The sequence below is a fragment of the Lagopus leucura genome, unplaced genomic scaffold, assembly GCF_019238085.1.
Source record: "Lagopus leucura isolate 7727_CA_CO unplaced genomic scaffold, USGS_WTPT01 Super-Scaffold_806, whole genome shotgun sequence".
Classification (NCBI taxonomy): domain Eukaryota; kingdom Metazoa; phylum Chordata; class Aves; order Galliformes; family Phasianidae; genus Lagopus; species Lagopus leucura.
This window is the reverse complement of record NW_024962260.1, coordinates 1,666,467-1,682,873: the sequence shown is the minus strand read 5'-3', so window position 1 is coordinate 1,682,873 and position 16,407 is coordinate 1,666,467. Positions and strand designations below refer to the sequence as shown.

At 41.0% G+C, this 16,407-nt stretch overlaps 1 protein-coding gene across 5 annotated transcripts in view; it reads left to right on the top strand.

Moving 5' to 3' along the window:
- The window catches only part of CABIN1 (calcineurin binding protein 1), a 91,877-nt gene that overhangs the window by 28,845 nt on the left and 46,625 nt on the right, over positions 1–16,407 (top strand). For all 5 annotated transcript variants that reach the window (XM_042865570.1, XM_042865569.1, XM_042865567.1 and 2 more), the window contains exons 28-30: positions 455–637; positions 2,318–2,655; positions 7,188–7,301. In XM_042865570.1, coding sequence (XP_042721504.1) covers positions 455–637; positions 2,318–2,655; positions 7,188–7,301 — 635 coding nt within the window. The remainder of the gene's footprint in view (positions 1–454; positions 638–2,317; positions 2,656–7,187; positions 7,302–16,407) is intronic.

Here is a 16,407-nt window from a genome sequence, read left to right as displayed (position 1 = left end):
GAGACTCTAAATTCTACTGGGTGCTTCTCAAGGTAATGGCACAGTAAAGCTGCAAAATATTTTAGGGTGATACAGCAACTGAAATATTTTGTTCTCAACCTAACTGCTTGTCACTGTTAAGCATCATTCCTTTTGAGTCAAATTCCAGGACTATATTCCAGGATAAAATTTGATGGGTCAGGGAGCTCTCTGTCACATTAGTTATAATAACCTGAAGTGAAAGAGTACTGGGATTTTCATTTCTTAACACAAAGTAGTGAGATGAAAATGATAAGTTGAAGTAAACAAGTTGAAAGAAAATAAATACCTTTTAGACAACAGAATTGGTGGTTGTTAAGGATCCTGTATTGTGTTGGGAAGATGTTTGCAGGGTGGCTGCAGTTTTGCGTTACTGTTACCAATGTGCAGCTCCATCAGTGCAAAATAGTTCATTCCTCCTTTGTCTGTTTTGCAGAGAGGAGTCAGGATAGCACTGCAGCAGTGCTGTCTGACTCCAGTTCCACACAGGATATGTTTAATGAGCCTGCCAGTTCTCAAGACAGCCTGAGGAAGTCTTACACAGAGAAGAGGATTTCTACTGCCTGTGCTGATGCAGTGATGCCCAGCAAGGAGATCCTGGGATCTACTGAGGAGAAGAGTAAGCCCATCTTAATGGATAATGTCAGCTAGTATTTTCTCATTGAAATGTTTCTTTTGGCATGCAGAAGCACTGAAATATGCTGCACTGTGACTGAGAATTTTCACTAGAACTTATTGCTGATTTTATTTTATAATATGTTATATAATTTTGAGCTAAACTATGCTTTGCTCATGTGGCCATCGTCCCAATTTGTAATGCCTGTTAAACCTTACAAATCAGAAAATCATGATAAACTCTTGTCATTGGTGACCCTGTGACCTGCTTGCCTTCTTTTAGAGTATTAATTACTATTACTTCGATGCTTCAAATCTCTAAGTAGTTTGAGAACTCATTTCAAAATAATCTCAATGAAAATAGTTTTTTTCCCAAATACAGATGTACTTTTTGTTCTAACCAAGCAACTGCTTGATATTCAGTTCTTAAAAAAAGCAGCAGCAGTGGAATTAAATGTTTTATTCCACTGGATATTTTATGTTGTTGGAGAGTGGAATTGCTTTCTACCACACTTTTCCACATATAACAAAACTTCTGTAGGAAGTCTTCTGAATTCCACTGGAAAAATTGTTTCAATTTTTTTAGACCTTATCCAGAAACTGGAATTTCCCTCTCTCCAGTATTTGCACAGTTGAACATGGCAGTGGTGAAGGCACACTTCACTAGGAAAGAGAAACAAAATGAGTGTATTAATTATGCCTGCTGTTCTGGGTTGTGGGCACTTTGTGTGTTCAGGCTCTTTTGACAGTTCAGGCTATGCTTTAATTTCTTCCAGTTCCACAGAACCACAAAGCGTGCTGTGTGGATAGACAGCCCTGATTCACTTCACTGATCTCTCTAGGAGCAAGTGCCCACTGCCATCTTTCTGCTCATTAACTTTGATAGCATGGTTTCTTGTTCCTAAGCATGCTTCAGCACATACCTAAGCCAGGGAAATCTGTGGTGATGTTTGCATCAAAACAAGTATACATCAGTTCCTATTTTGTTGTTTTTTTTTAATGGTGTTTACACAACCACGAAATCCAGTAGCTTTTGGGTGATGGATAAAACCAGGGCTGTTCTTCAGGCTTGCAGTGAGTTGGTTGTGTTACTGTTGTCAGTTGTCTGTTAGGAAAACTGTGTTGAATTCTTGCTCTACTGACATTTATTAGAAAAAAATGTTGAAACTGCAAAGTACCTTCCTGACTCATCTCCAAATCCCATTCAGTGTCAAGGTTTATTAAGGCTTAATAAATTTAAATGGTAGCTGTATGTTATTCTATTCATTATGTGTTTTACATGTTCTAAATAGAAAACTGTTGCACGTCTACAAGGCTGGGTTAGCTGCTGCTGATAGTTCTGAGCCTAAATTGGATTCTGGAAGTGTGTTCTTCTAGGTACATTGTTGAGAATAAGATTTCACTTGGCAGGATGGCTTTAATTTTCTGTTCTTTTTTACTTTATTTGCAATGGAATTGCATTGAATTTAAAGTCTTACTTGCTTCCCTGCCACCCCATCCCCCCAGTTATCTTACTTGGTAAACATCAAGCATAGTCATAATTTTTTTCAGAAAGCATTTGCTAAATATGTTTACGCAGTACTGGAGAAAAGGATTGCCATTTGTAGCAGCTCATGTCATTCTGTACGTGTCATCTGCCGTTTTCTTATTTTCATTGCCATGTTTAGTTCTCTCAATTTTCCAGTTACAGGAAAATCCGAAGAGCTGCTGGAGAGCTCAGAATCTTACCACGCTGCTGAGGCTGCTGGCCAGAAAGTTCTGGTGGACCCTCAGCCTGCTTCTGGCAATCCCTCCAAAGCTGCAATCCCCCCACCCTCGCAGTGGGACTGGAAGAAGAAAGCTGAAACGTGTGGAGATGGATCTGAATTCCCTCAGGGCCTTCCAGCAGACCTCGAGGAGCAGCGGAAGTTCCTGACAGAGCAGTGTGTTGCCTCCTTCTGCTTGTGTCTCAGCCGCTTTCCTCAGCACTACAAGAGCCTCTACAGACTGGCTTATCTGTACACTTACAGCAAAACACACAAGGTGAGCAGAGCACTGATCCAACAGCTGACTAGCTGTGTTTATTGCCTCAGTACATCAACTGTGTGACCATCTCTACTGACTGAAAAGTTGCGGTGTTGAAGTTCAGCAGATAAGTCTGTTTGTCTAGTTTGGATTTGCGCAATCTGGTGTTTTTTTGTTGTTTTTTTTTTTTTTTAAATTATTTTAGTTGAATTAAATTATTTTTTGTCAGTCAGCAGAGAATTAGCTTTTAGATACATCACCTAAATGAAGGTGTTCTAATAAAAATGACAGTACTTGTTTCTTCCACTGAGTAACTGGACTGAAAAGTCCTTTGGAAGCAGGAATGCTTTAGTATTGATATAAACAAACCACGTGACCCAGATAAGCTCTCTGGCTGTCTGAGGTCATTGTAAGAGTAAATGCATCCAGCATCCAAGCATGGAGACCACTAGCAGTTTGGTTCTAAACAGCACATGTACACATGTGCCTCCTTAATTTGAATGTATGTTAGCTATATGCGTGCATGTAAGGTGAGAGAGGGTGCCTTAAAAAGTAAAAAATCTGATTCTGCAGATTTGAAACAATTAAAAGTAATATATGTATTGTATACTATTTATGTGTGTGAGTAGTAGAAATTATCAGAGCTCTTTCGCTAATTGTCGTAATTAAGGTTTAAACTCACAAATATCGCATTTCAAATCTTGCGTTCTCTCATGCTGCACTGCATTACTTCCAGATTTCTCCTTCCCACCACTGAAACTTTCACAAATCAAATCTCTGGTGTGCAGTCAAGTAGGAAAGGGAAACTAACAGAAGCAATAATAGCATTTACTCATAGTAGAAAACATATTTCCAGTACTGCTGCAAATTGAGCAATAGCATGTATTAGCAATGCGATGAAAGGTGATGAATATTTCATACGGCTGTAGAGTGATTATCCAGACAAATATGACCATTCTTCAGAGAGAACTTGTTTTGAAAACATTCTTATGCTGTTTGTATGTGACAGTTGTTAATTTTTTCATGAAACTAATCATTAAGAGGAGCTGCAGACTCCTGCAATCTGTCACTTGTTGCTGACAAATGATTTTCTATCAACATTTAACAAGAAAGCCTGTCTATTTTCAGTTCAGTGGTTCAAATAGCATGTGTCCTTGCCTGAGGAACTACTTGTAGAATATTTTCTTCATTTTTTTCTCAGCGATGATGCCACCTCCTTTGCTACTCCAGATATAAATATCAACATATTGAATTGTGATGTTTTTCTGTATAAAATGCATGTTGTTTTCTAGACTTATCTTGTCTCAGAAAAATTGGATCTTGCTCATGTGAGCCTAGTAGCTATCAGGTTTGTTTCAAGGAGCAATATTGGCTTTTAATACCCATTTTTATTATTTCTCTAACAAACAACTACTCAGCACTACAAAAACAACAACAAAAAACAAAACCCCAGACTTCCAACTGATACAGACAGACGATAGACGTTGATTGGGTTAGAATTCTTTTTCTTAAACAACTCATTTAAGTCCTTTTGTAGAACAGTGCTGAATATCCATGGTTTAATGGTACATTAATATATCTATGGTGGGAATTTCACTCCTGAGCAAATTAAAAACATGACAAGGATCTGCATTTGCAGTGAGAAGTGTGCTTGGATATCCTGGTGACAAGCCCAACCAAAGAAGTTAATAAACTAGATCAGGTTGAGTTGCTTTGGAGGCAGACTGAGTTACTGGGAAATTTTAGAAAGCTGAGTTTTAAAATGCATATAACCATCTTGGAAAATTCAGCATTTATGTACCATTGCCAGGAATATGTATGAAGAATGGAGACTGATGGCCAGAATTCATGGTTCGCCAGGAAAGCAGAGGATTGGCAGGTCTCCACACTGCACAGAAAAACAAATTTTCTGTATGCAATCTGTTTTCTCCCATTTCTGCAGTATTACATGTTTTGCTGTTAAAAGATTAATAAAAATAGTAGAGAGCTTTCTTTTTAACATCTTTTTCAAAAACCTTTCATACTGTTGGACTACGCATCTTGGACTACGTATATTTAACTTCTTCTTCCCCCCTATCAAAACCCCACTTACTCTTTGGAGGCTATTTATCTTATTTTGTTATCACAGGAAATTTTACACAGCTGGTTTTTATTGAAACAGTTATGCAGGAAAGCAAGGGTGAATTTTCAGAAGTTGCTTCATCACTAGTTTTGGGAGTAGCTTCAGTTTCCGATTCACCTCGTGTCCCTCTGGAAGTTTTCATCCTTTGTGATGTTCAGTCTTTATCTCCCAAATGAGCGCTGGCACTCTTTGGAAGGGAAGAAGACAGGACCTGGCAGGACATTGTTCATCACTATTGCTAAAAGCTCTGTGAATAGTGAGTACGTGCCTAATGGTGTCAGGGTGAAGCAGCACTTCCCAGAGTTTCCAAGTTAGGTATTGGTGGCTTTTGTCACTGTTTTTTAATGGGTGTCCATCTCTGAGGTGACTGAGATTTCCATTTACTTGACCAGAACAGATTTTTCTTTTCCATTTTAACAACGCTAGTAAACTTTCTTCAGCAATTTATTTTACCTGTCAGTCATCTTGCCTTTGAATCTTGGGGTGATGAAGATGTGGGAGGCAACAGCGGAACTGGAAAGAGTGCTTTATAATTGTCCTGAGTCAGCCAGCTAAACCCAGCAGTTCAGGCCGACAAGCAGTGTGCCAACAGAAATAAATCCCTACTGCTGTGTCCTGGATCCATTCACCCAGCGCTCATAACTTCATCAGCTAAAAACAAAGCAGAGCAGACTGTGAAATCTAATGAGCTGGGAGAGCTGTTCAAGCGTATTTAGTGGAAATAACTGATTGTGCTGATTTAAGGAGAAGGGGAGTGCAAAGTCTGTAAGTACATTTTTTTTTAATTCCCATTAGTTTTGATTGTGTGAAGTCCCAGATAATTGTCCCATTTGTCTGGATGATCTTTTTGCTCTCGCTGGGGTCACTGTTGTCATAGTCAGTGAAAGCCTATGAATTCCATGTACCAAATACATACAACGGTCAGTATCACCTGCAAAGCAGAGCACCAGAGCAGGACACTGCCCTTCATGATCTCTGGATATTTTCAGTATGAAACTTGGATTCAGGACTACCTCTATAGCTAAACACCTGCATCAATTCTCTGAATGAACTGTTTTTGATATCCATAAGTATCTGGATAATCTTTCCTATGCTCAGCTCTCTTGATCAGCATTTTGCTAAAGGGGACATTCCAGTTCTGTAAGACATTGGCAACTGCTGCATGACTGCTGTCACTAGGACAAAGCACTTCTGATTAGGCAGAGCTTTTAGTGTTTCATCAAAATCTTGTAGAGAAAATCATCTGGAAAACAAGCTAAGGTTTTTGCTACCAACAGCACAAGTATTGAGGTGATACTGCGAGTGGAGTATACTTGTCAGATGGACATGATTTTAATCACATTTAAGATTCTCAGAAGCATATTTCCAGTCCCCAGAAAACAAATCTGAATTGAGCACTTACTTCTGTCTATAGAACCAAATGGCTTCCTCTCTTTTGTCTGCTCTGTAAGAGAGTTAACAAACCAAAACAAACCATCCTCAGTGTGATGTAAATCTAATGCTACTTTCTAATACTGATAGAAAAAAATGCAGCAAATAAAAACCACTGTCAGCAAAACCTTGCATTTAATAATTGTCCCATCTGTTGGTAATCCTGAATACTATGTTTTGCCCAGAGCCAACAGCTGTCCCTTACTTCTCAACCAACAGGAGGTGTACATGCATCTCTTAGGTAATGCTCTTAGAAATCTGTGATTGTTGTCTATCATTTATTCCCCTACCAGTGCTTTCTTTGTGAATCCATTGAGCAGCATTAACTAAATTTGATGATAGGCACAGAATTTTCCAAAGAGATCAAGTAAAATTACATGGAGGGCTGAGTAAAGATAAAAGGCTTGAATTAAGCAGCCCAGTGAAAGAGGGCCACAGTTTTAAGCTTAGTGTTTACTTCTCGTGTTTCACCTTAACGCTGGTGGGTTTGCTGGCAGTTAGCCCTGGGGAAGGTTTTAAACTAAGACAGAGGAGATTTAGTTTAGATGCTAGGAGGAAGTTTTTCACTCAGAGGGTGGTGAGGCACTGGCACAGGTTGCCCAAGGAGGCTGTGGATGCCCCATCCCTGCAGGCATTCAAGGTCAGGCTGGATGTGGCTCTGGGCAGCCTGGGCTGCTGGTTGGTGACCCTGCATACAGCAGGGGGTGAAACTAGATGATCACTGTGGTCCTTTTCAACTCAGGCCATTCTATGAGTCTGTGATACAAGGTGGCATTCTGCAGCCATAGGGAACTGACTGATCCTCAGCTGGAGCTGAGCAGTCTGAGTGCTCACTCTGAGAAGCAAGGTGGATTGTCTTTCCTGAGGGACGTCATCCCCAAACCACACATCCACAAATGCTGCTGGAACAGCAGCAATCTGCAATAGGTAGGATATTAAATCAAAGCAAATGATGCCATTACCTTCCTGCAACTCACCTGCCCCATTTCTTCCACAGAACCTGCAGTGGGCCCGTGATGTGCTGCTGGGCAGTGGCGTGCCCTGGCAGCAGCTGAAGCACATGCCTGCACAGGGCCTCTTCTGCGAGAGGAACAAGACCAATTTCTTCAATGTAAGTCTACCGTTGATAAACATATCCTTAATTTCTCAGCTATCATTTTAACTACTGTTTCTCATTTGAAAGACTTCTGAAAGGATGGTGATGTAAAATTTGGGAAAGGCGTGTTAAATGAGCCACGTAATTAGTGAACAGAAAGGCAGAACTGTAGAATAGAGGTTTCTGCTGGGGTTTCTCCTCGTGGAGGGAAACACATGAGAGGGTTTGTTTCTGATGAGGTTGAATATATTGGGAGGTGTCAGCACTTCTGTTACACATCATTTACCATGTACTTAGTGGCTGAGACCTCTCTAAAAATTATAATTCTATTAATTGTAATTATCCTCTTGTTTACTCTTTCTCAAATGGACTTTTAGTTCTCAAGTTCAACAAGTAGTGCCAGTTGCTCTCAGAAATCTCAGGAGCTGGAAGGAGCTCTTTTATTCTGCGTTTATATTTTAGCTCAGAAAAAGAATATTTCCAAGCCACACAGCCCAGCAGCAGTGCTGTCTTATAGAATGTCCCTGTGTATGTGATATATTTTAGTCCACATGGTGGTCTCTGCTTCTCTGGGTAACATAGGAAATCATACTTATGAGACTTCTACGTGCACTTATGTATCAAATTCCCTGCTGCAACTGAGGCCCGATGCACTGCTGTTGTCTTCAGTATCTGTGGCTTCTCTGTGCTGTGTTCTAGTTTTTTGTGCTCTTTTGTGATAGGATTCTGTAACTGTTCTGTGGCTTGTGGTGTGTGGGAAGGACCTAGAAATGTTCTGTTTGTTTCTGGAGTATGATGTGGTTTCTTGTGATTGCAGTGACAGAATTTTGCCTGTGCATACCCATGCAGTGCTATAGCCTAGCTTGATTTTGATTCATCTGAAATTTATTTCCATTTTATACTTGTTAACATCTATCTTCATCTTTGCTGTATGTTGTGTTAGCACCTCTGCACAAACTTCTTGCTAAGTGCTTTTCTCTGATTACAGTCCCTCGGCTGGGCTGAACAACTAAGGGATATTGACAGCAGTTCAAAATGATATCCTGGATTTATCTGTGAAAAGAATAATGTCATTCTGGAAAAAAAATGTCATTAACAACTACTGCCAGCCTGATAGGATGTGGACCAAACAGCTGTGGTCCGACTGATGACTGCATGGCGTTGTCCTTCAATATCTGCCTGCATTCTCTCTAAGAATCCTGCACTCTGATTAGCACTTGACATCTGTGAATATCCATCTCCAGCCCAGCTGACCAAGTATTCTTGTAGATGTTAATGAAATTATTCATCATTCTTAAAGTCACGTGTGAGTTTTGCATGATCGTGGCTGACTTGTTCATCATCGCAGCGTTAAGTGTCAAGAATGTATTTTCATGTTTGAGGAATGGGGAATTCAGTACTAGGTGCATGTTTTCCATTGTTATTTTATAGGACAATCATTCTTTACTCCCCATATTGGTATTTTTATACTCTGAAAGATGAAAAATGCTAGGATTGAGAAACACTTTGAAATAAAGGATAGTTTTCAATGAAAGATGTATGCTAGCCTGGTGCAATGTACCAGCAACACTGGTAGAAAAGTGAGGAAATAAGTCACATTGATGGCCTCAGCTTGGACATAGGTCAGTGTTAGCCCCAAGTTTTGCACTGAAAATGTTGCAGTCAGGTGTGAGACATTTCACACTGGGGACTCGAGTTCTGCAATGTGGCTCTGCTGTGGTGACAGCATAACCAGAGATGGCTGGCACAGCTTGTGGGGGTCCTGGTGAATTGGTGCTAACATCCTGATTACTCCTCCAGGCATGCAGGTTACTCTTGCTGTTAACAGATACTATATACGTAATGAGCTTAGCATGATTAAATATTTTGGTGATCTCATTTTCTACTATCTGTATTTTCAAAATCCTCTTCAAGCAGTGCTCTGTGTAGAACATGTGGCAGTAATCCAGTACAGATGACACAAACATAGCACAGTGAGAAAATCCAGATCTGAGAGAGAAATGGCAACAAGTACACATGAAAAAAAACTGTTAATGTCATCTGACATTCCAGAATGGGGCAAACCTAAATCTGTGAGCAACTTGGAAGGAAAAACCTTTCTGGGAACTTGTCTGGGTTGAACCTGAACTAGCTCGTTCCCATGCAGAGCTCCTAGGCTGGCAGTGTAAGCAAAGCATGAGTGCTGCACCATCTGGATCAGTGCTCAGAGTGCAGACCTGTGTGCCATCCACCACAGCCAGATGGTGGTACGGCCCACTGGCCCCGCTGGTGTCTTCGCTCACAGACTCAGGTGATAAAACAAGAACTCCAAAGACTGCTACACAAGTAAGCAGTCACATAATCTCAGAAATGAAATGGCTAACCTAAGCTTATGAATGCCTTCCCTGGGGTATTTTGAACAGAAACACTTCATGTAGGATGTCTGTTTGCTTCCATATAACGAGTTTGGTTTTGGTTTTGAGAACTCTTTAGGTTTCATGCTACAAAAGAATTAAGCGAATATTTGAGTGGCTTTCTGAATATAATTTATCACAGCAATACCATATCCTATACTTTATTGGAGCCAGTAGCAATAGTGTTTTTAGTCTCTTGACCAGACACAGATTCAGGGTTGTTGAAATTACAGCTGGCTTGTTTTTACAAGTACAAACAATAATGTGCAAGAGAAAGCTAAGCAGCTCGAAGACGAGCAGGGACTGTGCCAGCCTGCTGCTCCCAGACATTTTATAAATCATGCATACTCCTAGTAGAATTATTTATGAAATGTTTATGAGAGCACTGTATGAAAAGAAATAAACATGGGGCAAACTGTCTCCCGTTCACTTTTACTGCAGGACTGCGCGTCCGACTGTGTGTCAGTCTGTTGTCCAATTTGTTAGCTGTCACTCAGCTGCGACTCAAATCTCTTCATTTTTGCTGTCTTTAGAATGAACAAAAAAGACACGTTTGCTTAGCCTGATTTCCTCTTATTTGACATATTAGGAGATACCAGGATGTGCAGAACTGGCCTTTTTATATGTTTCAAGCAGAGCATGCTCATTGCATCACTGTAGCTGTTGCTTCCCAAATGAAGGAGAACAGCCCCAAAGCTCTAGGATTGGTGCAGTGATGACTGCAGTTAGACTTGCAGGAGTTTTAGCAGTGTTTCAGGAGTCTTTTTTGTTTGACCACTTGCACTTTTCTCCATAACCTCTGTGTCAGGGTTCACTCCAGCTTTCCTCTTCTTTGTGGGTGTAAATGTGCAGGAAAACTTAGAGGGCTCCAGAATGGTTTCTATAGTAACTAAATTAGAAATTAATTCATCGGGGAAAAACAAAAATCTAAAAACCACCATAACATTGCTTTATATAGCAGGGCACATTTTTATTTATTCAGATTTTGTGCTGTCATTAATAAAACAAAGTGAAACTTCATGCACAGATGATGAGTATTCATCAGTCTGTGTGTGGGTGGCGATTGTGGAAGAAGCATTTTGATGGCTGAGCTCAGTGTCTCAGTAACTTCTCCATATGGCTTAATACACTGGAGTTGTATTTTCCTGGCACATTTTCCCGTAATAAAGATCTTGATTTCCAATTTTGGTAGCTGTTCTCCTCATAAGTAAATATATGAAAACTCTGCATGCACACGTTCTATATAGTGCAGACATTCGTGTGCATGAAGTCTTGCAAGGCTGCAAACTGTTAAGGGTAATTGTTCTATTTTTAATTCCAAAAGAGATGTGGTATGTTTATTCTCTGCTGCATCCCCAAAGCTCTTCACTCTGTGGTCTGAATAAGCAGGGTCACACAAAGGCAGCATCACCCACTGGAGCCCCCAGCTGAGACAGCCTTGATTTCCTTCAGCTTGCCTGTGTTCATACTGGGTGCAAGCAGGCACTGCCAACAGACCTCTGATGTACAGACCTGTGAGATCTGGGCACCAAGCAGCTGAAGGATGAGTGCTGCAGGTTTCTAATGGCAGTTCTCCTAACAAGAGGGTGATAACCAGTGCATACTAGGTTGCTTTCCTCAAATAGCTGGTTCTTTCCCTAGCTGCGTTTCAGATTCTGAAAGCTACATCTCAGTCTTTCCAGAGGAAAATGATTCTGAAAAGGAGAGCAAGCTGCAAGGGCTGACTGTGTTTTGGGCTCTGTACAACTGGAGCTAGATGGGTGAATTTGAGACATAGGAAATGAAGGCTGTGATGAAGTCTCCAGTGTAAAATCGTAGGGGAAAAGTTCGTCAGCATTGTTGGAGGGGGAAGCTGGGAATTTGTATCACAGAAGTTTCACTGTATGCCTCAGTTGGTTTTATATCTTCCCTTAGGCACATTACTGATCACTGTCAGGACGTGGCACTCAGTATGTGGGATTTTCTTTTGAGCTGATACAGACCTTTTATTTTTCTCCCAGCTCCTGAAGTATCACCTCAGCATTAATGACTTCCATAACTTGAATTAAAACACAACATTTGCTACAGCATTTTAATGTCTGTTGGCCGTGTGATGTGGTAGAGAAAACTGGATGTATATCGCTGAAGGGAAGAATGAAATCTGTTAGGATGGTCTCCATTATGAAACAAAGTCTGTTGGGTATTCCAGGCTTTTGTTCTATCCAGCCTGTTAGCTACTGGTGTTAACCCAAAGAAATCCCAAGTGCTCTCCAGGGCCAAGAGTAGCTTGACTGTAGCCTCAGTTTGTTTGGAAAAGCCTGAAACTAGAGGCAACATCAGCCCAAGGTTGCTCTCCTATAACTTCAGCTGCTCTGCTTTTCTTTCTGTCCCTGGCTGCTGGTAGATCTGGGTTATTCTTCTCCTGCTCATCAGTTGTGCGTGTCTTTTCAGTTGGCAAATGTGCTCCCAGCTCCGAGACATCTGCTGCATGGAAAGAGTTTCCTAAGAGAAATAGTGCCATTTGAATGAGGGGAGGAAGGGGAAGAACTCAAAGAAGTTTACTGTGAATCTGTGTGAGCTGAGGTTCTGCCTCAGCACGGTTGGAACTGGTATTCAGTCGTGTATAGGGGTCCAAGAGAACTAATGGGTGTATTAGAGCTTGCTCATTGGTTGCAATTTAGAAGAAAAAAAAAGAAAAAAAGTTGGTCTTTTTAGCACTTCTGTTTGCGTGAAAGTGAGAATGAGAGGATGCCAAATCAACTTAAAAAAAAACAAAACAAAACAACAAAACTCAAGTGACATCCCAGAAGTCACAAGGGCTTTGGCTGTTCAGTTTTGCTCTTCTTGCTTTTGAGAGTTTCGGATGCCATTTTTATGCAGCTAACAGGTAACAGAAATCATAAAGGACTCAAAATACTTGTAGGGCTCATTAAAAATACAAAAAATGAGCTTTTGATTCTGGCAGCTAGATAACACTTCAAATTATTAGCGTTAGTAGCATTTAATTGGTGGCACACAAAATTGTGTCTAGAAAAGATGGCCTCCACCACTGACTCTGAACTTCTGTGCAGCTGGATAAAACAAAATAATGACAACGGATGTCATCAGTCTGTTGTATTCTTGCTTTGTAATGTGGTAGATAGAGCTGTCTGGTTAGAGGATGGTTAAGTCCCCACCTACTTGAAAAGACATAATCCTTCCAGGAGATGGCCTGTTCCATCTATAAAATGTCTGTGTTCTCACTGCAGGCCCCAGCAGAGACCCTTACAAAGAGCTTACTATTAGTACAAGTTCAGTCGATGCAAATTCTTACTGTTGGCTTTCTACTGACTATGAGGCGTTCAGCTGTGAAGTTCAGTACAAGACGTGCACATTTTGTTCATCTGCCAGGAGAGCCAGCTCCTCGCTGAAATGGTTGGCAGGGTGGGAAGGAGGACTGTCAGCAGTGCCCTGCCATGCTGTTAGGAGCCCCTGTGCTGCAGGGAAGCTTTGCTGTGTGAGTTGGGCTGTGCAGGTCACCCAGCACCCCTCCTCAAGGTGAGACAAGGGATGACCTTGCTGTTCTGCACTGGGGATGTGTTGGAGCTAATGTGCTGCCTGCCCAGCTTGCTGCCTCTGAAATTTTAACAAGTGTTTCATTGCTTTTCCTACGTTCCTGCCTAATGTCATTACAAAGCTATTGTTCTTCTGCTGTGTGAGGAAACCATTTCTGGTGTGGGTGAAGAGATATTTGCGTGGAAAGCTTCTCAGGAATAAATAACCCCATCAGGAATCCCTTCTGAACCAAATGATTCATAATCCCGTGACTTAATTTGTAAACAAAATCAGCTGTATAAGGCAGTTATTTTGTGATTGTGCCATGAGCTGGTCTGAAGCACTGCAGAGTGAAACCAAATCAGTGTTTTCCCATCCATTGCTCCTTGACGTTGGTCCTGTTTGGTTTTTGTTGATTTGCTCAATCTTCCTTCAAATATCACCTGTGTGGAGCAATACCATGGCACAGAGCTGGGTGCTTAATTCTGAGCAGCAGTCCGTGAGCAGTGCACCACGGGGCAGAGGAGCTCAGCTGTGATCACAGGTGGGCATCCTGCAGGCGCAGGAAGGTACGTCTGCATTGCTTAAATGCAGCTCATATCTGTGAGATTATTTTTGCATTAAATCACCAAGTCTAGAAAAATTTTAAATGAAAATTAGAGTTTGTATAATTTGGTTAATTAAGGCACATAATGAGGTGACACTAACTTTTTTCTGAAGCTGTGACTGAAATTCAATTTGTGAGGTGGGTGTGTGGAAGAGAATGACTGTTTTCTCTCACACTGTTACATTTGCTGATATTGTCATCTGTATCTGAAGCAGACAGAATGTTTGTACGTAGATAAGGCAGCTTTTAGAGAATCCACTTGTTTTAGTCAAATAAGCATAGTAATTTCCATTATTTTTGTCATCCAGTAGAGCACATAGCTTCCACTGGGGGAAGGGAGAGTGGAGGAAGCACTGATGTTCACTGCCCCTATAATGAGAGCTAAGGTGGCGTGATTTCTTTTCTGATAGCTGTTGTTCTTCCAGTAACCAGCCAGTCTCCTTTGTTCTCCCTTTTTTTTTCCCACTTGTAATGTTAACATAACTCTGCAACTGTACTCATATACGTCTTCTCCAGATTTTCTAATGTTTAAACTGGAAGAATGCTTTTAGTTCACTACAAATGAATCTGATTGTGCTGTCTCTTGCTTGCTTTTCTGTGTGCTCTTTCTCTCATGCAATCTTAATGCCAACTCTGAAAACAAAGGTAAGCAAGGAGTTAACCGTGCAAGTGAAACATTTGTAGTGATTGGATTAAGACCAGAAACCGGGCAAGCAATGAAATCTTAAAGATGCCTATAAAAAGCTAGATAACTTTTTAACCTCTGCCCAACATGTTATTTACAGTTCTTCACTCCATCCTCCTGGAAAAACAGAACTCATCAGTGAAAAATGTCCATCGTTCGCAAAGTTTTCTGCCTCAGTATATACACACTGTTCTTTCTGGCTGGCTTTGCAGGCTTTCAAGGCCCAGCGAGTAAAGATGCCAATAAATCTAAATCCCTGGAGATCCAAGCATGGCGTTTTAAACTGTCGTTTGTGCCAGTGGTTATTAACCAGTTCCCCCCCCCCCCCCCCCCCCACCCCATTGCTTCCCTAGGAAAAGTTTCTTCTTTAGTTGTTATAGATACATTTTTAGATTAAAGACAAATACCAGTAAAAAAAAGTGAAGCTGTTTTTTTTATAGAAGAGCAATTGTTGTGGAGGTTGCAGCATGTTACAGGACATAAAGCAGTTTTAAACCTGGATCTTAAAAGGTTTAACAGCAACCATTTTACCCTGTCTGAACAGCGTTTGGATGGTGCTGGTTGGCTTGGAGAATACCGTGTGATGAGTGTCCTTTTACAAATGTGCAGTGAATAAATCCATTAGCCATCTGCTAGCTGTGTATCAGGTATGAATGGAGAAGTAACCTTTAGACATTTAACCACTGAACAGGGTTAGTTTTAAAATTAAGTTCTTAAAAGCAAAATAACAAAAGCCACCTATAGGCTGTGACTGAAAGCTTTCATGTGTCCCTGTAGTCACAATGTGCAAAGTTCACACAGGCATGTTGAAAAGTGTGTGTGTGTGTCTGAAGTCACATCTTGTCTTTAAAAACCTCTCCCCTGGCTCTAAAACTGATAGCAATTCTCTGGGGAATGGAAATTTTATGTACGTATGGCTAGAATCAAAACCTCAGGGTTGTTTTCTGGAAGACTTCTTTCTGACATGAAGCTGTGAGTGTTGCATCCAAGGTGAACTGTGCTTTTTTACTCTGTTTTTAATGAGATGTTTCTGCCAGTTGTGTGTTGTGAGGACCTTGTGGCATTAATCAATGCAGTTTTCTCTACTACTTCTATATCCTTCACTTTGGGAATGTTTCCAGGACTGCCTGTTGAGGTAGATGTCAGTTCTGTATCTGCTCATCCCTCCCGTGTTCCAGATATGGCAGTGAGATTTTCATTGCTGTATCCTGGCTGTGCAAAGAGACCAACCTTACTCTGAAAATTAAAGGAGCCAAAGGGCAGTCAGTGAATGCCAGAACACGTGCAGCAGATGTACAGCACACACTGCCTTCCCGAAACCCTGCCACATTTGGATGCTGTGCCACAGGTGGTTTCAACTGACCTGGCATTGTGACTGATTACAACTTGCATCGCAATTAATAGCGACAGTAATTTTATTTTATTAAAGCAGCGTATGTCGTGAGAAAAATTCCTGGAGTTACAGTTCTCAGCAGAAGGATCTGAGTGTTTTGGTATTTTTCATGGATATATGTTGCCTCAGTGCAGAAGTGAAAGCAGGAGAATGTGGGATGAGAGCAGTGATACAAGTCTGTGCGTACATCTGTGCAAGTGGAACGTATTTCTAGATACAACCTGCTGTATCCATTAATTTAAAAGTCTTTAATTGGCAAAACTAAAAAAGTTAAGATGGAGGTGAGGAGATAAGATGGCAGATGATGATAGGTGAGAATACGTGCTGCTGTTATGTGGATGAGCCGTTTTCGAGATGCCTGCAGTGTCACTGTGGGGCTCAGATGAAGATGCTGAAGCAGGAGTTATCTTCATAACAGTGCTCCATCTTTGGCAAATCTCCTAATGGTAGGAGAGTAAAAATGCTGAATATTGTATAGTGTATTACTGCTTCAGACTCCTCGGCTCTTGTGGAGGAGGTTGGATTTCCTG